Source organism: Schistocerca gregaria, chromosome X (genome assembly GCF_023897955.1).
Source record: "Schistocerca gregaria isolate iqSchGreg1 chromosome X, iqSchGreg1.2, whole genome shotgun sequence".
Taxonomy (NCBI): domain Eukaryota; kingdom Metazoa; phylum Arthropoda; class Insecta; order Orthoptera; family Acrididae; genus Schistocerca; species Schistocerca gregaria.
The window spans coordinates 773,321,828-773,345,617 of NC_064931.1; the positions used below are offsets into that span (position 1 = coordinate 773,321,828).

General features: G+C 40.5%; 1 protein-coding gene across 3 annotated transcripts in view; it reads left to right on the top strand.

Annotated features, from left to right (window-relative positions):
- Positions 1 to 23,790, top strand: part of LOC126299177 (UNC93-like protein) — a 400,303-nt gene that overhangs the window by 281,450 nt on the left and 95,063 nt on the right. For all 3 annotated transcript variants that reach the window (XM_049990944.1, XM_049990943.1, XM_049990945.1), the window contains one exon: positions 12,105 to 12,391. In XM_049990944.1, the coding sequence (XP_049846901.1) occupies positions 12,105 to 12,391 (287 nt within the window). The remainder of the gene's footprint in view (positions 1 to 12,104; positions 12,392 to 23,790) is intronic.

The window sequence follows — 23,790 nt, forward strand, 5'->3', positions numbered from 1 at the left end:
AGAAATTACATAATGGGTCTCAGTTACTGACTTTAATTTACAAAAGCTCAGATTTCTTCACGCGCCACTGGTTAAGATTTTCAAAGTACACAAGCCACCACATTTCTCTGAAGAAAAGAAGTAGAAGTTGCACTCTACCTTGTGATGACATCTTCTCAACAGCGAAATACTTGAGCCATTTAAAAATTTGGCTGGTTTATAATTTATATATGAAATCGTTGAGCAATTTGTCGAACGATTTCGTACTCAAATAAATACCAGCTTTATATTTGGGCCGGCCGCAGTGGTCACGCGGTTAAGGCGCTCAGTCCGGAACCGCGCGACTGCTACGGTCGCAGGTTCGAATCCTGCCTCGGGCATGGATGTGTGTGATGTCCTTAGGTTAGTTAGGTTTAAGTATTTCTAGGGGACTGACGACCACAGAAGTTAAGTCCCATAGTGATCTGAGCCATTTGAGCCATTTGAACCACTAGCAGTCGAGGTGACAGGCATCTTATCCGCATGGCTGTAACGGATCGTGCAGGCACGCCCCTATCCCTGAGTCGACAGATGGGGACGTTTGCAAGACAACACCTATCTGCATGAACAGTTCGACGACGTTTGCAGCAACATGGACTATCAGCTCGGAGACCATGGCTGTGGTTACCCTTGACGCTACATCATAGACAGGAGCGCCTGCGATGGTGTACTCAACGACGAACCTGGGTGCTCGAATGACAAAACGTCATTTTTTCGGATGAATCCAGGTTATGTTTACTGCATCATGATGGTGGCATCCGTGTTTGGCGACATCGCGGTGAACGCACATTGGAAGCGTGTATTCATCATCGTACTGGCGTGTCACCCGGCGTGGTTTAAAACACTGAAACAATAAGGATGTTGATATACAAATACACAAATAAATATGCGAGATAAACATTTGCTTTATAAATAACCGATATATTATTACTCAACTTTGCAGTTCCAATTATGTCGAGGCTTTTACACGTTCTGCTAATATGGCTACCCTACTCGAAGTCCACTTTATGTCACTACTTATGAAATAATAGCATTATCTAAATTTACTAACCCTGGTAATAAAGATATTGTTAGTGTTATAATGATTCCTGTATCCTTACAGGTGGTGACTGGAATCTTGTGGTGAACCGTCAGTAAAATATTCCTCATTATAACAGTCCTTTATTCATGTCAGTTATAAAGGTGGAGCTGCTGACAGAGGGCAAATTGTCACGCACGGTGATCTAGGGGTGCATGATGCGCTGTCTAGTGGTTTACCTATCTGACAGGCAACACTTAGAGGAAGCCACATCTCTGGGCATCAGTATGTCCACAGAAACCTGACGCAAGATGTCTTCTTATCAGTGAAGAAAAGTTCATCCCCCCCAGCGAAGCCTTGGTGCACCAGAAATTAAAGACAAAGTTTCAGCTTATGTAGTCCTGTCTTCCTCAGTTGCGTGTAAGATTACGGTATATTGATAATTTTTAATTAGGGTCCGTCTGACAGCAACTGAATGAAACACAATTTTAGTGCCATTCGCGTTTCGCCTTTATTTTCTGCAAGGCATCTTCAGTGGCCTAGAATATGTACATATGATTGCTATTTAATTTACATTTTCGTCACTGTACCTATAGGTTATAAACAAATGTACATATTCCAGGCCACTGATGATGCCTTGCAGAAAATTAAGGTGAAACGCGTATAGCTCTAAAATTGTGTTTTTTTTTTTTCAGTTGCTGTCAGACGGTCCGTAAGTAAAAATTATCAGTATACCGTAATAAAAACAAAGTTTATTAAACCTTTATTTAATTTTCGTGAGATAAACAACTGATGATAACTAGCTAGGTTACAAAAGTACATAGTCCGGCACACCACTTTACTGTTCAAAGCTGAAGTTGACAAAGGTAGATGGAAAACTGTCTAGTTCAAATGCACTGTTGCTCAGAGTTATTCCACGAAACTAGCTATAGAAAAATTCACTAGCCCAAACTTCATTCTGCCCAGAGTTCACTACGCTCCCTGTCACCGCGCGGCATTAGCCGAGCGGTCTAGGCCGCTGCAGTCATGGATTGTGTGGCTGGTCCCGACGGAGGTTCGAGTCCTCTCTCGGCCATGGGTGTGTGTGTTCCTTAAGATAATTTAGGTTAAGTAGTGTGTAGGCTTAGCGAGTGATGACCTCAGCAGTTAAGTCCCATGAGATTTCATACAAATTTGAACTTTTTTTAAGCTATCTGTCGAAACTTTGCGAAGTTTCAGATATCCTGCAGAAAGTTTTAAAGTTAAAGAGACTGTTCCTGAAAATTTGCCACTTAGACTGCGACCAAAATGCCGTTCATCAAACCATACATCCACCCTCGGTCAACTCGCAAAGCAAACTCTCCACACCTGACATGCCCACTGTACTGGAGCCGACGCAATCTGTCGCAGAGAAATTTTAAAATTTGCGTTTAACATACTGCTGCTACACATATTACACGTAAATTGTGTGGTAGAGTTCTTGGGTTTCCCATTTACATCTTAAACAGTGTTTACTCATCTATATTTTCTAGTACTTATTATTACCAAAATGAAGAAATTTACATGTTAACAGATAACTATGACCGTTTACAGTCTCATATTGCCACGTACTGCCACTACTACTTTTCAGTTTCGTTTTGAGCAACCAAGATCACATAACAAATTTAATTCCTCTTCTTTCTTTGTTGCTGTTTCCTTGTTTCACCCGTACTACCTCATTTTCTCCCCATGTTGTCTTTTGCTTTCTTCTTCCCACGTTGTTCAGGATTTCTTATATCTTCTTCTTTGAACACCATCTAAGTTAAGTATTTTGTTCTTAAAAAAGTTTATCTTCAATTCCTTGATGATGTTTCTTTCTAGTTCTTATCTTAATCATCTAATACATGCTAGTATTGATTTCTTCTTCCAGAAATACCAGACTATTTGTTTCGTCGGTCTGTTCTCATTCATTTGGTGGAGGTGTCCGAAATAAGATTAATCTTTACTTAGTCATTAGGCCTGATACTTTCTCTACATTTTTGAAGATCTCATCATTACTACTATATTTTCAACTAGCTGTAGTTCGTATCATATCCACTATTTTTAGAACAATCTGTCTTTCAAATATTTACAGTCTGTTCAACTTATAGTTCATCGTGAGGCATTCACATCCCTATAAACACTCTGGTTGTACCACTGCAGTATGGTACTTTAGTTTTGTTTTTTCTGGCTATGCATTTCTTGTTCTAAGTATTCATTGTCAAACCTATGCTCTTTCCATTTTGTTAACCCTTACGTCCGTCGCAAATTATTTTAAGTTAATTCTGTTGTATAGTTTCTCCAAGACATTAAAAATAAACTTGCTCTATTTTACCTATGTGTGTTTCTATTGATTTTGGAGCATTTTTTATATTTGTAATGAATTTTGTTTTTTCAGCTGTAATTTTAACATCTGTTACATTTGCTATCTTGCCAGATGATTTATCTGAATAACTGCAATTGTCAGATGTTTTGAAAGCATTGGGAAATCATCTGGAAAAGCAAGCAGTTTTTCAGTCCAATTGCTTTCCTTCCCTGAATTATTGGTTTTAGCCCAAATTTCAGATCCTTGCAGTTTTTTTCTGTAGTGGAGTTAAAAAGCAAAGAGTGATAAACTGTCTCCTTGTCTAACACCAGTTTTTAATTTCAAATGACTTACCACCTGCTTTGGTGTTTTTGAGTGCTTTGATGACCCCATGAATTTCTAGCTCTTTTGGTGGGAAATATTTCTCCAGATTTTGAATCTGTAAAAATTATTGCTACTATTTCACAATTTCCTTTATTAATTTAATCCTATCTTCTCATTTTCATCTTCAAAACAAGTACTTGCTGGTTGGTACTCTTCAACTATATGTTTAAAAGTCGGACAGAAGTTTCTATTATTATTTCTGGCGAAATGTTCTTGTATTTTCATAATCTGAAATTATTCAAAGGCTTTTTATTTTACTCGGTTATTTTTTATAATTGTTTCCTTTTTTGTCTGAATTGTTATAAGAGTTCTTCTCCATTTAAGAGCTCTTTATTCTCATGCTTCTTCACATTCAGCATTCCACCACGTTTCCTTTTTATTCTTGGCCAATACTAAACTTTTCTGTGCTGCTTCAGTAATTTGTACCTGGAATTCATGGCAATCACCTTTTTATGTTGTCTCCTTTTTTTCTCTAACGTTTTCTATATTTTGTGTTGTAATATTGCCTGTAGTGGAGTTATACCTTATTACGTTCTTGGCTGTCTTTTTTGATTTTAAGTGGGAGAAATCGTATTTTAATCTTAGACGCATGACGATATGAATCAAATTCTTACTAAATTTAGTGATTTGAATAGTTTTGCGTTCACATATGTTTTTGTTCTCGCAATTAACACTTCGACTTGCAATTAAAACGTATTACACTGACAAAAATTCTGAAACTGGATTTCAGTAGTGCTGTTCTAGCATTATCTGTGGACACTTCATTCTTTAAAATCTCTTCTGGCGTTTATAAGTTAGTTTCTTACTTCTATAGGTATTTTCAAATCTTACATCTTCAGTATCTTAAGTGCTATTCTGTCTATCGAATGGGCGTTTAGACGCACTTTTTCGTCTCATTTTTATCTTTCATTGGGAATCATTTTGTATTTTGTAACTTTCTTGCTTCAGATTGTACATATTGTTTCCCTGCCGGACCGCTCACCCCACGAGCAACCAGCAACGGCCACGCGCTGGGGTAAAACCCATTTGCAGTAACTCTCCAGGCTACCTGCTACCTTTCTGTTAGCCGGATTACTTCGGGGATTGTCTTTCCGCCAATTGCAGTCTGCTATCTAGCAGACAGCTCCACTCGCTACCTCCTCGCGAGTTACGCTTGCCTGTACCAGGATTCGCGTCACCTGACGAACCTGCCGAATGTCTTACTGCCAGAGCTGCGCTCTACCAAAACTAGGTCTCGGTGGTTTTTGTACAGTACGTAAGTGATACAATACATAGCAGGATTAACGGTAGTATTGGTGACATTGGCAGGGAAAGAAACACAACTGAATGTGTGAGAGATAAATTGGGAGCTGACGACTTCTTTTTGTTATTTGTTTGGCACATAATTAGAACCACACATCGTTGAGTATTTTATATCCTTACCAGATGTAAATTGTATTTTATAAGTAATAAAACTTAGTTGACCGCGTAACGTCTGTGCTGTTATGTAACCAGAGCAAGTATTTTGGATGCAAGTACAGTTCACACGCACAAATATATAAAAATCTGTACAATTATTCTTATTTTTTACTGAACAGAAAGTTCATCACCATGATTCAAGGTAAGAGTGAAAGTTGTTTATGTATAATAAAAATATGTTTTATACAACCTCGACAAAGTATTGAAGCGATGTTTGATAAGTTTTTGTTTTGCTCTTTTTAATTTTACCTTTTTTCAGAAAACTGCCTTTTTTAGCGCTATGTGATAAATCCGTATTGTTTTTTATTTTTAATACAACATCCGTCTGTCTTTCGTTACAAATCAGCAATTTTCAAATGAAACCTGAATTATACGTTTTCAGTTTAAATTTTGCTATAAATACAGTTTATTATTAATTAACAGACTGGAGGATAACCACGCAGAACAAAAAAGTTCAGTAAATTACGCAGCCCTTTATATACCCCCACCCAGTTTTTGGAAGGTTTATCGCTTCTTCTTTCAAAGTAATCTAGTAAGATCGCGTACATGAACAAAGTGATAGAGATCAGGTAGCGACCAATAGGTGTGCAACAGACTTAACCTACAGACACCGTATTTTACGGACGATAAGGTGCGTCTTATTGGACGTAACGTCGTAATTTCTAATTATTTAAAAAAAAGAACATCTTTACTGTTTTTTATCATTGGGTAGCAGAGACAGACTAAAAAAATTCTTAATTTATGAAACCGAACTGACCTTTAAAATCGTCATCTGAACTTTCTTCTTCTTCTTCTTCTTCTTCTTCTTCTTCTTCTTCCCACTCCCCCTCCTCTTCGTCGTCATCGCTGTCTTCTTCATATTTAAGATATTAGCTGCCATTGAGAGCGTTAATTATACCGCACTTCTTGAAAGATTTAACAATAATGTCTTCTCCCACTTTATACCACGACTGTTTTATCCACTGACACACACGCCTGATTGTGGGTGGTTTTAAAGCTCTCTTCGGCACGAATTCATGTCAGGTTTCATCTGTCATCCATTTGCTGCTATCCTATAAATCTTTTATTTATCGAGACATCAAGAGGTTGCAATTGTGAAGTAAATCCTCCCTAAATGTATTTCAATACATTTTCTAGTTTTGGCCACTTTGCTTTCATTCCTCTGTTTGCACATTCAATCTTCCTCATTTTTTTCAGTTCTTCTTTACTAGTCCACCAATCGCGGATGGGTTTTTCTGTTGGCGAAGACCAGAATGCCATTCAAAATGTTCAAATGTGTGTGTGAAATCTTATGGGACTTAACTGCAAACGTCATCAGTTCCTAAGCTTGCACACTACTTAACCTAAATCATCCTAAGGACAAACACACACACCCATGCCCGAGGGAGAACTCTAACCTCCGCCGGGACTAGCCGCACAGTCCATGACTGCAGCAGAATGCCATTCAGTTGCTCTGTTTCCATATTCTTCCAGATATGGTATTACTTTCAATTTATAGCCCGCATCGAATAATGCTGTGTAACTGTTTTGTTTATGTAAAATGTTTTCGGTGTTTAGAAGTGTACAAAAAGTTGTGTGTGATGTTTAGTGTGTGTGAGTGTCCGCACAACTCGACCATAAGAAAACTTAAAGCCAACGAAGTGAAGCAGAATCCCAAACATCGACAGCATCACATAGGAGTGACATAACAAACACAAAAAAACGGTCTTGAAAATGGGAATCATTCCACGAAACGCGTCGTGCGAAAAATAAAATGAAGAAAATCGTGACTGGTAGCAGATGAGTTATTTTTAAATAAGCCTATTGTTTTCAAAGTCAAAGGCTTCCAGAACCATTTATAATGGATCGAATCGGACAAATACTTTTTATTTTTTCCATTACGAAACTAGCTACTAAGAAAAATACTTTACTGTTACCTATAACACAGGTCACTTTCAATTCAAGTTTACTGGCACTGTAGACGGCAATGAGGCATCATAGGCTAGACAGTGTTCTGAGCTTCCTGATGACAGGACAGGAGGGAGACAGTGTTAGCAAACTTGAGAATCCCCACAACTCATGTTCACCGCATCGGCACACTGATGCTGCCTGTTGAAGCCATTGTTGCCAGATAGAGATAGGAATCGACAGGCATCTAATATATGACCAGTTTTAATTTTAAATCAAACTCTCGATATTTTTAGATTACCTTCGATTATGAGAGGCACCTAAATTTTGGAGACAATTTTTCAAAGAAAAAAGTATAACTTATAGTCTGTAGAATACGGTAACGCGGTTAGATCTTAACTAAGCAATGCTACTAGGAACACTACCGTAGTCTACGCTTACTTATGATAGTGTACGGTATCCTATGGTAGTTTTGAAACTCTGCTTACTGCGCATGTGAATACTCACTCCATAGATATTTGTAATCTGACAAGGGGAGGCCACGACGTTTGTAACGCGGATTTACTACAAACTTCGTACACTCGTCGTACTCCATGAGGACAACAAAATGTGTAAGCAGTAGCGTGTGCTTCTCAAGCGTTACCGAGAAAGTCGTGAGATAATTTCGGTCGTCAAATATATACCTGTGCGTGGCCATTTTTACCATGAAGCGGCGGCAGCCGAAAAAAAAAAAAGCCCTGAGTTAATGGATAAACGATGAACTGAAACGGGTGTCTTGCGACTTCCGCCCCGAACAGATGCAACGAACTAAAACGAGCAAAAAGAGATTTGAAAAAAGTGGGTAGGGTTCAAGCCCCGTAATCGCTGGATCGAGTGCCATTCGTCAGTTTTTTTTTTATTTTTAAGACAGTCATTTTCTTTACTATTTATATTACAATTGATATAATGGGAAAAAATACGTGTAATAGGATGAACTTTTATTAAGTTTACAATGTTATATGACAGTCTACAAATTTGTATTATCACAAATAATATAATATTCATAACTATCGACTAGTTCAAAAATGGCTCTGAGCACTATGGGACTTAACATCTGAAGTCATCAGTTCCCTAGAACTTAGAACTACTTAAACCTAAGGACATCACACACATCCATGCCCGAGGCAGGATTCGAACCTGCGACCGTAGCGGTCGCGCGGTTCCAGACTGAAGCGCCTAGAACCGCTTGGCCACACTGGCCAGCTATCGACTAGTAAACGACCAAACGCATGAAGTGATACTGAAAATGTATGCTTGTCCGTGTCATCAAATCTGTTCGTGTTTAATCGTAAAAGAACGAGAAATTGCTTCTCGTGAAGACGCTATTAAAATACACTCGATACTGCATGATTAATTATCAGCGCCGTTATTTGACGAAAAGCTGCGTTATGCATGCTTTGCTTCCAAATTATGGACTGAAAGAGAGGGTTTTTAAAATGTTAACTAAGTTTGTTTTTCCATGGGAAACCTCAGAAGACCTTCCGAATGCCGAAACAGCATTTATTCTATGAAGCTGGTGCCGTTTAACTTTACGTTTTCCATGTTTTTACGAAAAATACCATCCTGCCATTGTACTCGTAGTTTCGAAAGCGACGACAAATTGTACATATTTCGAAAGCCGTCAAAACTTGGAGGTAACAAGTAGTTTCGGGCTCCTTCCAGGTATAAGGGATTTTTCAAATCACGAACAAGCATACATTTTCAGTATCACTTTATGCGTTTGGTCGTTTACTAGTCGATAGTACTGATGGGATACCAGTTCGATTTTACACAGAGTACGCGAATGAACTTGCCCCCCCCCCCCCTTCTTGCAGCGGTGTACCGTAGGTCTCTATAAGGTCGTAGCGTTCCAAAGGATTGGAAAAAAGCACAGGTAATAACCGTTTCAAAGAAGGGACGTCGAACAGATGGGCAGAACTATAGACCTATATCTCAAACGTCGAAACCCAGCTCGCCTTATTCGTCTACGACACTCAGAGGGCCATATACACGGGTTCCCAGGTAAATGCCGTGTTTCTTGACTTCAGTAAAGTGTTCGATATAGTTCCCTACAGTCATTTAATGAACAAAGTAAGACCATATGGACTATCAGACCAATTGTGTGATTGGATTGAAGAGTTCCTCATAACGGAACACAGCATGTCATTCTCAGTGGAGAGAAGTCTTCTGAAGTAAGAGCGATTTCAGGTGTGCCGCAGGGGAGTGTCGTAGGACCCTTGATATTCACAATATACATAAATGACCTTGTGGATGACATCGGAAGTTCACTGACGCTTTTTGCGGATGATGCTGTGGTATATCGAGAGGTTGTAACAATGGAAAATTGTACTGAAATGCAGGAGGATCTGCAGCGAATTGACGCATGGTGCAGGGAAAGGCAATTGAATCTCAATGTAGGCAATTGTAACGTGCTGCGAATACATAGAAGGAAAGATCCCTTATCATTTAGCTATAGTATAGCAGATCAGCAACTGGAAGCAGTTAATTCCCTAAATTATCGGGGAGTACGCATTAGGAGTGATTTAAAATGTCTAACATACATGGTTGTCTGTCTGTTCTATATCGTGTCTCCCTACCACTATCGCGCAACGACGCTCTGAGCGTGTTTTTTAGGGAATTGACTAGTTTGAACCTGGGACCTGTTGCTCGTAAGGAGACGCCAGACCACACATGACATGTAGAATTCAGAAGATTTCAGTGAGACTAACGATGATATAACCAAATACTTAATAATTTCAGCGTCAGCTCCACTTCACTCCCTGTAAAAGAATCTAAATACTAACTTAATTTAGTGGAAGGGGTTCAAGGCTTTCCTATTTTTAGTTAGCTGGTAAAATAACGTCGAAAAAGCAGTTAAGTTTACCATTGGAAATTTTATTCTACTCACAAAACATTGTTTATAAATTGCACTATTGATAAAAGGAATTGTTTCAATACAGGATGGTAAAAAACCAACTGCGTTCAACAAAAATGTGAACGAATATTCCCTGAGTGGGTTTCCAAGTTCTACAATGGATCGAAGGATGACTTATGTCATATCACATCTATAATATAGGTTTAAATTAAGTTTCACAAGAGAGAAAACTATCAAAATGGTCTACAGTGACCCTCAATTACTTATGTAGCTTTTCGTAAATTACAGTGGCTGATGTGGCTGCTCAATAACTATATAACAGAAAAATCATCGCGTTTCAGATTTTTACTTCAAGTAGCAAATGTGAACACCATGAGTTTTAATTAACGATGGACACTAGTATTACGCGAAAAGGGGGTGTAACAGATGAGACTTCTGCAGTTCTGAGTGAAGCCTTATGCGCTCAAAAATGCGGCATCGCGTGCGTTCATTACCTTGTCGGTGTTCAAGCACCGTGAGGGTGGCGGCGGGCAGCACAGCTCCGCTCACCTCGCCATCTCGGAAGCAACTCCTCTCCTAACTTCACCATACTACCATTTACCGAAGTTGGTTTAAAAAAAAAAAACTACCTGGCTGTGTTTTCATCTGACCAATCAGGGTCTCAATGTTAACCTTAAGCTCCACCTACAAAAATTCTGTCTATCCAATGAGAAACGTTATACTTTTCATTGTGGGGCAATGTTTTTAAAGTTTGCAACGTAACAGAGACGCGAAAAAGTCTCACGCTAAAACTTGCAGCTGGCATTGTCCTAGTGGTTAGCTGGCGACGTGGGTGTCCAGTCCGTCCCTTATCGTAGGGCCTTCTAGCTTAACACGGTTCTGCTCTCGGCTTCTGTTCTCGTTTCTCCGCTCGGAACTGCGTCTGTCTCGCGGTGGGAAGGTATGACATGCATTTAGACATTCTTGTGTTAGTCTGTGGTATTCCATTTGCTCACTCGTTACTCGTATTACTTTGGTTAATTTAATGTCACGATTTATTCGGAGCTATGTGGCATAGTACTGGACTTGCTTATCATGTCAGGGTTTTCATGGAAGATGTTGGATTTGCCTGACACCTTACAAATGGAATGATCATATGAAGTTGATCGTCGGTAAAGCAGATGCGAGACTGAGATTCATTGGAAGAGTCCTAAGGAAATGCAATCCGAAAACAAAGGAAGTAGGTACAGTACACTTGTTCGCCCATTGCTTGAATACTGCTCACCGGTGTGGGATCCGTACCAGATTGGGTTGATAGAAGAGATATAGAAGCTCCAACGGAGAGCAGCGCGGTTCGTTACAGGATCATTCAGTAATCGCGAAAGCGTTACGGAGATGATAGATAAACTCCAGTGGAAGACTGGAGGAGAGACGCTCAGTAGCTCGGTACGGGCTTTTGTTGAAGCTTCGAGAACATACCATCGCCGAGGAGTCAAGCAGTATATTGCTCCCTCCTACGTATATCTCGCGAAGAGACCACGAGGGTAAAATCAGAGGGGTTAGAGCCCACACAGAGGCATACCGACAATCCTTCTTTCCACGAAAAATACGAGACTGGAATAGAAGGGAGAACCGATAGAGGTACTCAAGGTACCCTTTGCCACCCACCGTCAGGTGGCTTGCGGAGTATGGATGTAGATAGTTACAAATATTATATTATTTGTGATAGTAAAAATTTGTAGACTCCCTAATAACATTGTAAATTTAATAACAGTTCATCCAATAATACGTATTTTTCCCATTATATCAGTTGTAATGTAGATAGTTAAGAAAATAACTGTGTTAAAAATAAAAATAAAACTGACGAACGGGACTCGATCCAGCGATTACGGGGCTTGAACGCTACCCACTCAGCTGCCACCGCTTCCTGGTAAAAACAGCCACCCACATGCATATATTTGACGACCGAAATTGTCTTGCGATAACGCTTGAGAAGTACGCGCTACTGCTTGCGCATTTTGTTGTCCTAATTGAGTACTACGAGTGTACGAAGTGTGAAGTAAGTCCGCGTTCCAAACGTCGTGGCCTCCCCTTGTGAGTGCGGCCCCCCTCCTTGTGTACCCGGCCTGTCAGTTTGTGCAGCTGTAGGAGTGTTGGCTTTGCAGGCGCATCGGCTGCAAGTGGACTATGGCGGTGTGCATCCTGTGCTACCTGCCGTACATGGGCGCGCAGCTCTACCCCCGCACCTACACGCTGGTTCCCGCCGCTCTGCTGATGGGCCTGGCGGCCGCGCCGCTGTGGAGCGCCAAGTGCACCTACCTGTGCGTCATCGCAGACGTGTACAGCCGCGCCAGCGGCGCCAACCTCAAGACTGCTCGCGACCGCATCATCGGCTCCTTTTTCATGATATTTCTCTTCTCCATGGTATGGGGAAATCTCATTTCGTCTCTGGGTAATTATAAATACCATTACAAGCACAACCTAGAGCTCTTAAACAACTGGCGAGGCTGTAAACTTAAAATGCAACCATTCACTTGTAGAGCTGTTTATTAAAACAATAGCGTTGTTACCGGTTTCAAACCGAAGTCTTCAAGATCAGACAGTTAATCGAGCTTATTTCTCTCTCTTAAGTTATGCTAATAGTGACTTCAGAAAATTACTACTGGCCATTAAAACTGCTATACCACGAAGATGACGTCCTACATACGCGAAATTTAACCTACAGGAAGAAGATGCTGTGATATGCAAATGATTATAAAAAGGACAGTGTCTTCAAAAAATGTGTCATGTATTCCTGCAGAAGGTAATATTGGCCAAAACTCGAATAAAAGTTCTATAATTTTATTTCCGGAAGCCAATACCTCTTGAGATAAGGGCCATCTTACCCATGAAGATCCGCAGTTCAATGTCTGTATTTTATTTGCAGATGACCCATGATACACAAGAGATTGCACAATCACCACTACACTTAAGTGTGCGAAGTTGCAAATGCTCGAGCAATCACGGAGGTTGGGCATCAGGATCGCTTCAGGAGCAATGTATGGGTGCGAACCGTCGTTGATAGACACGTAGGGCAGTATACTTTACCAGACAGATTAACAGGTGCTGTGCATCAATTACTTCTGCGTGATGAATTGCCTATTCTACTGAAAAAACTTACCATTGCAGAAAGACAACGGCTGATGTTTATACACGACGTAGCAATACCCCGTTTTCTGCGGGTTGGAGGCAGCACCTCGCCAAAACGTTTCATGGATGGTCAAGGAGGTTCAGTAGCGTGACCTTCTCGTTCGTGGGACATAAATCCGGTGGACTTATAGCTATGGGGACCTTTAACAGAATGACCACTGCACAGATAGTGATGGATGTTTCACTGCCACGCCAGGCCAGGCCACAGTGTCATGGGTATTGCTCTGCTGTGGCTGCCGGCGGCCATATGGCAGTCAACATGGTAGAGGCACTGGTGTCTGCACAACCCATCAACCATGTGCAGACGTTACAGGAGTGTGTGACTAATGCATGTGTCCAGTCCGAATGGAGCCAGGTGTATATGAAACAGTGATTGATTCACCTTGAAGAATGGCTGAAGCACGTGTCCAGGGGAGCGGTGACCAACTGCAGCACTGTCTATAGGGTCCACTGCTGCTTGACGCCTTCCTAAGAGAGAGTCACCATTCCTTCCAAGCTAATTATGTAAGTGCATACCACATATGGCTCAACTTCAAAGATACACTATCGACAGCAATAAATAGATTCATACCGCATAAGTTAATAACAGACGGGACTGATCCACCATGGTGCACAAAACACGTCAGAACACTGTTGCAGAAGCAACGAAAAAAGCATGCCAAATTCAGAATAACGCAAAATCTCCAAGACTGGCTAAGTTTCACGGAAGGTCGAAATTTAGTGCCAACGTTAATGCGAGATGCTTTTAATAGTTTCCACAATGAAACATCGTCTCAAAATATGGTGGAAAACCCAGAGATATTCTGGTCGTATGTAAAGCACACCAGTGGCAAGAAACAGTCAATACCGTCACTGCGCGATAGCGGTGGAAATGTTACCGAAGATGGTGCCACTAAAGTGGAGTTACTAAATACATTTTTCCGTAATTCCTTCACGAAAGAAGACGAAGTAAATATTCCAGAATTCGAAACCAGAACAGCTGTCTACATGAGTGACATAAAAGTAGATATCCTAGGTGTTGCGAAACAGCTCAAATCACTTAAGAAAGCCAAGTCTTCCGGTCCAGATGGTATACCAACCAGGTTCCTTTCAGAGTATGAAGACACAATAGCGCCTACCTTAGTAATCATATACAACCGCTCACTTGACGAAAGGTCTGTTCCTAAAGACTGGAAAGTAGCACAGGTCACACCAATATTCAAGAAATTTGCAGTAGGATTTTGGAGCATATACTGTACTCGAACATTATGAATCACCTTGAAGAAAATGACTTACTGATACATAACTAACATAGATTCAGAAAATATCGTTCTTGTGCTACGAAACTAGCTCTTTATACCCATGAAGTAATCAATGCTGTCGACAAGGGATCTCAGATCGATTCCATATTCCTAGATTTCCAGGAGGCTTTTGATGCCGTTCCTCACAAGCGACTGTTAATCAAATTGCGTGCATATGCAGTATTGTGTCAGTTGTGTGATTGGATTCGTGATTTCCCCTCAGAGACGTCACAGTTCTCAGTGATAGACGGTAAATCATCGAGTAGAACAGAAGTGATATTTGGCGTTCCGAAAGGTAGTGTCATAGGCCCTCTGCTCTTTCTGATTTACATAAATGATCTAAGTGATAATCTGAGCATCCCCCTTAAATTGTTTGCAGATGACGCTGTAATTTACCGTCTACTAAAATCATCAGACGATCAATTCCAATTACAAAATGATCTAGAGAGAATTTCTGTATGGTGCGAAAAGTGGCAACTGGCACTAATCAAAGAAAAGTGTGAGGTCATGCACATGTGTAATAAAATAAATTGGATAAACTTAGGGTATACGATAAATCGCACAAACCTAAGGGCTGTCACTTCGACTAAATAACTAATAATTTGAATTACGAGCAACTTAAATTGGAAAGACTACATAGATAATATTGTGGGGAAGGCGAAACAAAGACTGCGCTTTGTTGGCAGAATACTTAGAAGATGCGACAAACCGACTCATGAGACAGCCTACATTACACTTGTCCGTCCTCTGCAGGAATATTGCTGCGCGGCGTGGGATCCTTACCAGTAGGATTGACGGAGGACATCGAAAAAGTGCAAAGAAGGGCAGCTTGTTTCGTGTTATCGCACAATAGGGGTGAGAGTGTCATTGATATGATACTCGAGTTGGGGTAGAAGTCACTGAAACAAAGACGGCTTTCTTTGCGGCGAGATCTATTTACGAAATTTCAATCACCAACTTTCTCTTCCGAATGCGATAATATTTTGTTGACACCCACCTACGTAGGGAGAAATGAGCATCACAGTAAAATAAGAGAAATCAGAGCTCGAACGGAAAGATTTAGGTATTCCGTTTTCCCACGCGCCATTCGAGAGCGGAATGGTAGAGCAGTACTTCAAAATGGTTCGATGAACCCTCTGCCAGGCACTTAAGTGTGAATTGCGGAGTCACCATATAGATTTAGATATAGATGTAGATGGAAATGAAAGGGCAGATTGGCTCGTCTCTCAACAGGTACTTGTTCCAGACATATCGTTACAGGAACTTTCTTCTGCGAGGGTTGCCCAGAAAGTAATGCAGCGCATTTTTTATCTTCGACAATTCTTTATTGACTATAATGAGAAGTACACACACGAAAGAATGGTGTTTTTTTCTACACGCCCTATTGTTCCACGTAATCTCTATCCCGTTCTATGGCCTTCCTCCAGCGCGAAACAAGGGCATGTATGCCCTGTCGGAACCTATCCTTGTTCTGGTAGCGAAGCAAGTGCTCATCGTCCTCAAATCCTCTTCCACGAACGGCATCCTTTAATGGCCCTAACAAGGGGATGTCGGAGGGGGCTACATCAGGTGTGACAGGTGGATGGTCTCCCCGACCGCTGCAAATCGTTGAGATGCGCCGAACCGCCTTCTGATGACCTCACCCTCCGTGCCCAGCAACTAGCGGCACTTCTGTCGACAGCAGATGCTCCATTGACTCTTCACAAGCGTTTGTGAATATTCCCCCCAGTTCCTTTCTCTGCAGTGAGAAATTCAATGAGGCACGTTGCTTGTAACGTACATCACCTGCAGACGCCATTTTCAAACTGTTTTCAACTACGCTATCTGTCGGAAGTGACGGAAACTGGGCACTCTCACTTAGGAGACTTCAGTTAACATATAGGTAACGTTTCGCATTCGGAGCATTTTTTTGGCTGAGAAAAAAAAATGCTATGCATTACTTTTTTGGCAGCCCTCTTAGTTTTGACCAATACTAACCCTTGTAGGAATATTTTTTAAACTTATACCTGTTATATCTAAAGAGCACATGTAGATTTTGATTCCGCTGTTTACCTTCGGTAGTACAGCCGATATTCCAACACAGTTGCTCATCTGCAACTAATAAGGATTTCTCTAAAGTACTGTACTTTCTATGGAGCTAAAATGTAATCCTAAACTGAAATTACTGGTGTTAGAACGATTTTTCAGTTTGTCGTTGCTTCTTAAGTTGATGCAGCTACTCATCACTTTTTCTGCCAACGCTGCTATGTTAGATAGCTTACGTTTCACGTTTGTTTTCTACGTTTTCGAGACTTTTTGCGAAAAATACACCTCCTTGCTAGTTGAGAAGACGTGCTTCAGGCAAAAACTTCGAAGTGTATGTATTGTGCAAGTAAGCACGAACGCGAACTGCTTTCCTAAAGAAAAATTGTGAGTTAATGCTGAAAAATAGTTAACTTTTTTGTACTGTTTATGAGAAATTGGGAATTCCTGCTGTGCTATGTCAGACAGCAGCAAGCAGCAATCTGTGGTGGTACCTTATGCGGAAAAAGAGTAGCTCCTTAACAGATGTTACCTGTTATGAAGCTCAACACAGGAAAATAACTGCATACTTGGTAATAAATGCTCTCTCTCTAATTATAATGTATAGTTAGTTAGGGTAAACAAGATAATGCTTTATGATATTGATACTCTTCAGTGGAAATCAGAATAAATAACGACAGCAAAACAAATGTTTTAAGAATAATTTACAAGAGATGACCTGGGATGAAATTTATAATGAACCAAGCGCTGACTTAAAATTTAATATATTCCATTACCATTATTTGAAAATAACTTTCGGCGTAAGCTAATTCGAAAGGACAGTAACGAGCCGTGTAAACTACCATGAATCACTAGAGGGATTGAAGTATCAGCTGAAATGCTGGTAAGATCAAGTAGAGATCTTGCAGTAACAGCATACTGCAAAAACTACTCAAAATTACTAAGAAAAGTTATCAAAACAATGAAGGAACCTGCACATTGTCAGAAATAAGTAATTGCGACAACACACTTACGGCTACATGATATGTAGTGAAACGAGCGATAGGACAATAGACCACAGAACGGGATAACACGTCTGTCGAATTAAATGAAAGTGCTATAAATGAGTCACAGGAAGCATATGTGTTTAATGATCATTTTTTAATCGTAGCATATAATATAGAGTCAAACAGTTCAAATGAAAATAACATCTATTTGTTGAGATAGCAACTCTAATAAAATTTAGTCGTATGAATGTGTCATCAACTTCTGTCTGAAATTAAAAAAACTATATATTCTCTCAAAAAATAAGATTTCACGTGTATTTGATGGTGTTTCGAACAGAGGACTAAAAATATGTTCTCATATGATATGCCCTATCTATTCTGAAATATGTAATGTATTACTAACACAGGACATTTTTCCAGAACTCTATAAGAGGTAGCAGTCAGGGCAAACAGGCTTAGATGGTGGGGTCATGTTACACGTATGGGAGAAGCAAGGTTACCCAAGAGACTCATGGGTTCAGCAGTAGAGGGTAGGAGGAGTCGGGGCAGACCAAGGAGAAGGTACCTGGATTCGGTTAAGAATGATTTTGAAGTAATAGGTTTAACATCAGAAGAGGCACCAACGTTAGCACTGAATAGGGGATCATGGAGGAATTTTATAAGGCGGCTATGCTCCAGACTGAACGCTGTAAGGCATAATCAGTCTTAAATGATGATGATGATGATGATGATGATGATGATGGTTTAACATGCCATTGTTAAGTCCCTCTATAAGAAAGGTTATAGGAGAGACATAAGTAACAACTGACCTGTTACAGTACTGACATATTTCAAAAATTTTGAGAACGTGACGCATTCTAGAATACTTTACCACCTGAGCAACAATAATATCCTCACTAGATCACAGTTTAGATTTCAGAAGAGTTGCTCTACTGAGAATGCCGTTTACAAGTTCACTCACAAAATTACATGTAGTAAAGAACACAGTAGCACCGGTTGCTGGTTTCCTTGATCTGTCGAAGGCATTAGACTGTGTGAATAACGATACTCTTCTAGATAATCTGAGGTTTTATGGAACTGATTGTATGGCCAACCAGTGGAAAATGTCATATCTAACCAAAGGAATTAAGAAAGCTGTACTTAGTAATTCAGCCAATGTAATCAGGGAAGACTCTTCCGTCATAAATAACGTACGTTTTTCCCCAAGGCTCCATCGTAGATCCGCCATTGTTCCTCACATATGTTAACGATCTTCCGCCTAACACCCATCAATCAGAATTAGCCCCTGAAGTTTTTTTAAGATTTGATTGGCTGTGATCCAGCACACGTACGCTATTTAATTACAGGACGTATGTATACAGGGTGTATCATAATTAATGGCGTAAGTGCATACAGTTGAAAGTAGACGATACTAGAAGCAAAAAAGTCTCAGTAAACATAAGGTCGAAAATGCATACCTTAAGGGCTACGAGCAATTTTTCATCTTCGACACTGTGAAGCAAATCTCTTCCACTGAAAGCTCTTTGCTTTCCAAATTTGGCGAAATGGTAATGTGGATCAAAACAAGAAAAAAAGGTCCAGTAATCATGTGCTCTAAAATGCATACCTTAAGAGCTATGAGCACGTGCTCCTCTTCGCTACTTGGAGACACAACTCTTCTAATGAACAATTGCTCATTACTTTTAAGGAATCCATTTTAGAGCAATGTTTACTGGACATTTTTTTTGTTTTGGTCCATACTACTACTACTTCCAAAATATGGAAAGCAAAGAGCTTGTAGTAGAAGAGATTTGGTTCTCAGTATCGAAGATGAAAAATTGCTCGTACCTCTTAAGGTGTGCATTTTTGACCCTATGTTTACTGTGACTTTTTTGCTTCTAGTATCGTGTACTTTCAACTGTTTGCGTTTTAATTATGATACACCCTGTATTCAGCCACTTCGGCTGCACAAAAAAAGTGCAACCGAAGTGGCTGTATATACGTCCTGTAATTAGAATTTGTTCCTTTTTGCAGTTGACATTAGTATTGTGATATGCTATTTGAAAATATTCAGTTCTGTACATCTAAGCGTACTGCGCCAATCATAAACGTAACATATTTTGAGGAAATATTAAAGAGCAGAAAATTCAAAAATTATAGGTGTCCACGTTGGTGAGAATATAACATGGAAAACACATATTCTTGGACTCCTAAAAAAACTTAGTTCAGCTTGATGTGCAGTTCAAATCGTTGTAAACCCTGGTGAGAGAGACAAACCAGTGTGTAGAGATATTGTGCATATTTTCTCTTAATGTCTTAAAGAATAATGTTCCCTGGTAACTCATCTTTAAGAACGACTTCATTTCGGAGAAACGTACTGTAAGAATAATATGTGACGTTCATTCACCCACGATCATCTTATAGACATCTGTTTTGAGAGGTGGGCGTTTTGACTACTGCTTCACAATACATTTACGTCCTCATGAAGTTCTTTGTAAATAATCCAATGCATTTGAAAAGGAACAACGATTTACGTAATTGCAATAACAACAGAAAAAATGACATTCAAAATTACGACTTTCAAAATGGTTTATGTATTTTAACTAAGGCATCGGTTTATAAATGTTGTTTGTTGCTATAAATATTACACTGAGTGAATAAAAAAATTGGCATATTACAATACAAAATATAATATACAATAGACAATTGAGTGCTCAACGTCAAGGCAAGAGCAGCCTGATATCTTTTCAATACATTAGGAATCATGTATTCAGTGAATTCACTGAAATATGTAACGTATTACTAACTCATGGTATTTTTTCTGAGAAGTTTAAACATGCCATTGTTAAGTCCCTCTATGAGAAAGGTTATAGGAGTGACATCAATAACAACTGACCTGTTACACTACTAACATATTTGAAAACTTTTGAGAAGGTGACGCATTCTAGAATAGTATCAAACCAATGAATTCGAAAGTAAAATTCTATGTACCACCTTGACAGAAACTCCTAGGAAGTTCTGGTCTTACGTTAAATCAGGAAGTGGATCGAAACAGCATATCCAGACATTCTGGGATGATAATGGAACTGACATGCGTAAAGTTGAAATACTAAGCACATTTTTCCAAAGCTGTTTCACAGAGGAACACCACACTGCAGTTCCTTCTCTAAATCGTCATACGAACGAAAAAATCGCTGACATCGAAATAACTGTCCAGGAAATAGAAAAGCAACTGAAATCACTCAACAGATTGAAGTGCACTGGACCTGACGGGATACAATTCTATTCTACACAGAGTACGCGAAAGAACTTGCCCCCCCTTCAAAAAATGGCTCTGAGCACTATGGGACTTAACAGCTATGGTAATCAGTTCCCTAGAACTTAGAACTACTTAAACCTAACTAACCTAAGGACAGCGCACAACACCCAGTCATCACGAGGCAGAGAAAATCCCTGACGACGCCGGGAATCGAACCTGGGAACACGGGCGTGGGAAGCGAGAACACTACCGCACGACCACGAGGTGCGGACTGCCCCTCTTCCAACAGCCGTGTACAGCAAGTCTCTAGAGGAACGGAAGGTTCCAAATGATTGGAAAAGAGCACAGGTAGTTCCAGTTTTAACGAAGGGACATCGAGCAGATGTGCGAAACTATAGGCGTATATCTCTGACATGAATCTGTTGTAGAATTTTAAATATGTTTTTTGCTCGCGTATCATGTCATTTCTGGAAACCCAGAATCTACTCTGTAGGAATCAACATGGGTTCCGGAAACAGCGATCGTGAGAGACCCATCTCGCTCTATTTGTTCATGAGACCCAGAAAATATTAGATACAGGCTCCCAGGTAGATGACATTGTCCTTGACTTCCGGAAGGCGTTCGATACAGTTCCGCACTGTCGCCTGACAAATACAGTAAGAGCCTACGGAATATCAGACCAGCTGTGTGGTTGGATTGAGGAGTTTTTAGCAAACAGAAAACACAATGTTTTTCTCAATAGACACACGTGTGCAGACGTTAAAGTAACCTATGGCGTGCCACAGGGGAGTGTTATGGGACCATTGCTTTTCACAAAATATATAAAAATGACCTAGTAGGTAGTGTCGGAAGTTCCGTGCGGCTTTTCGTGGTTGATGCTGTAGAATACAGAGAAGTTGCAGCATTAGAAAATTGCAGCGAAATGTAGGAAGACCTGCAGCGGATAGGCAGTTGGTGCAGGGAGTGGCAACTGACCCTTAACATAGACAAATGTAATGTATTGCGAATACATAGAAAGAAGGATCCTTTATTGTATGATTATATGATAGCGGAACAAACACTGGTAGCAATTACTTCTGTAAAATATCTGGGAGTATATGTACGGAACGATTTTAGGTGGAATGATCATATAAAATTAATTGTTGGTAAGGCGGGTGCCAGGTTGAGATTCATTGGGAGAGTCCTTAGAAAATGTTGTCCATCAACAAAAGAAGTGGCTTACAAAACACTCTTTCGGCCTATACTTGAGTATTGCTCATCAGTGTGGGATCCGTACTAGGTCGGGTTGACAGAGGAGATAGAGAAGATCCACAGAAGAGCGGCGCGTTTCGTCACAGGGTTATTTGGTAAGCGTGATAGCGTTACGGAGATGTTTAGCAAACTCAAGTGGCAGACTCTGCAAGAGCGACGCTCTGCATCGCGGTGTAGCTTGCTGTCCAGGTTTCGAGAGGGTGCGTTTCTGGATGAGGTATCGAATATATTGCTTCCCTCTACTTATATCTCCCGACGAAATCACAAATGTAAAATTAGAGAGATTCGAGCGCGCACGGAGGCTTTCCGGCAGTCGTTCTTCTCGCGAACCATACGCGACTGGAACAGAAAAGGGAGGTAATGACAGTAGCACGTAAAGTACCCTCCGCCACACACCGTTGGGTGGATTGCGGAGTATAAATGTAGAATGTAGAAACATTCGGGGAATATCGGCTGCCGAAATGTGGGAATTGACTAGCCGAACCCTGCCTTCCACCTCTTAGAGCGTATGGCGATTGGTTGCAATAGACCTTGCCTTTTAACATTCCCCAAACATAAAAATCACACGTATTAAGATCTGGAGAACTAGGAGGCCAGTCAACTATCCTGTCATCAAAAACACATTGTATTGCTGTCATAAATGCATGGCGATGTGTGGTCTTGCATTGTCCTGCAGGAAATAACCGTATATATTTTCGTTAGAGGTTAGATCTCGCAGAAAAACGATGCAGTATATTGTTCACATACCTGTCAGAACATATTGTTTCGTGGAAAAAGATTACCCCACTAATTGTGCACTAATTGCACACTAATTGCACAAGAATCCTGTTTTCACATGATGCAGAGATTGTTGATGTAATTCATGAGGATCTACATCTACATGGCTACTCTGCAAATCACATTTAAGTGCCTGGCAGAGGGTTCATCGAACCACCTTCACAATTCTCTATTATTCCAATCTCGTATAGCGCGCGGAAAGGATGAACACCTCTATCTTTCCGTACGAGCTCTGATTTCCCTTATTTTATCGTGGTGATCGTTCCGCCCTAAGTAGATCGGTGTCAACAAAATGTTTTCGCATTCGGAGGAGAAAGTTGGTGATTGGTATTTCGTGAAAAGATTCCGTCGCAACGAAAAACGCCTTTCGTTTAGTGATTTCCAGTCCAAATCCTGTATCATTCCTGCGGCAGTCTCTCCCATATTTCGCGATAATACAAAACCTGCTGCCTTTCTTTGAACTTTTTCGATGTAATCCGTCAGTCCTATCTGGTAAGAATCCCACACCGCGCAGCAGTATTCTAAAGGAGTACGGACAAGCGTAGTGTAGGCAGTCTCCTTAGTAGGTCTGTTACACTTTCTAAGTGTCCTGCCAATAAAACGCAGCCTTTGGTTAGCCTGCCCCACAACATTTTCTATGTGTTCTTTCCAATTTAAGTTGTCAGTAATTCTAATACCTAGGTATTTAGTTGAAAAAAAAAAATGGTTCAAATGGCTCTGAGCACTATGCCACTTAACTTCTGCGGTCATCAGTTGCCTAGAACTTAGAACTGATTAAACCTAACTAACCTAAGGACATCACACACTTCCGTGCCCGAGGTTGGATTCGAACCTGCGACCGTAGCGGTCGCTCGGTTCCAGACTGTAGCGCCTAGAACCGCACGGCCACTCCGGCCGGCATTTAGTTGCATTTACTGCTTTTAGATTAGACTGATTTATCGTGTAACCGAAGTTTAACGAGTTCCTTTTAGGACTCATGTGGATGACCTCTCACTTTTCGTTAATTATGGTCAACTGCCACTTTCCGCACCATTCAGGATGTTCAGAGCTCCAACGTCGATTGTTCTGAGAATTTACGTACACTGACAAATGCAGCCATGCTTCATCA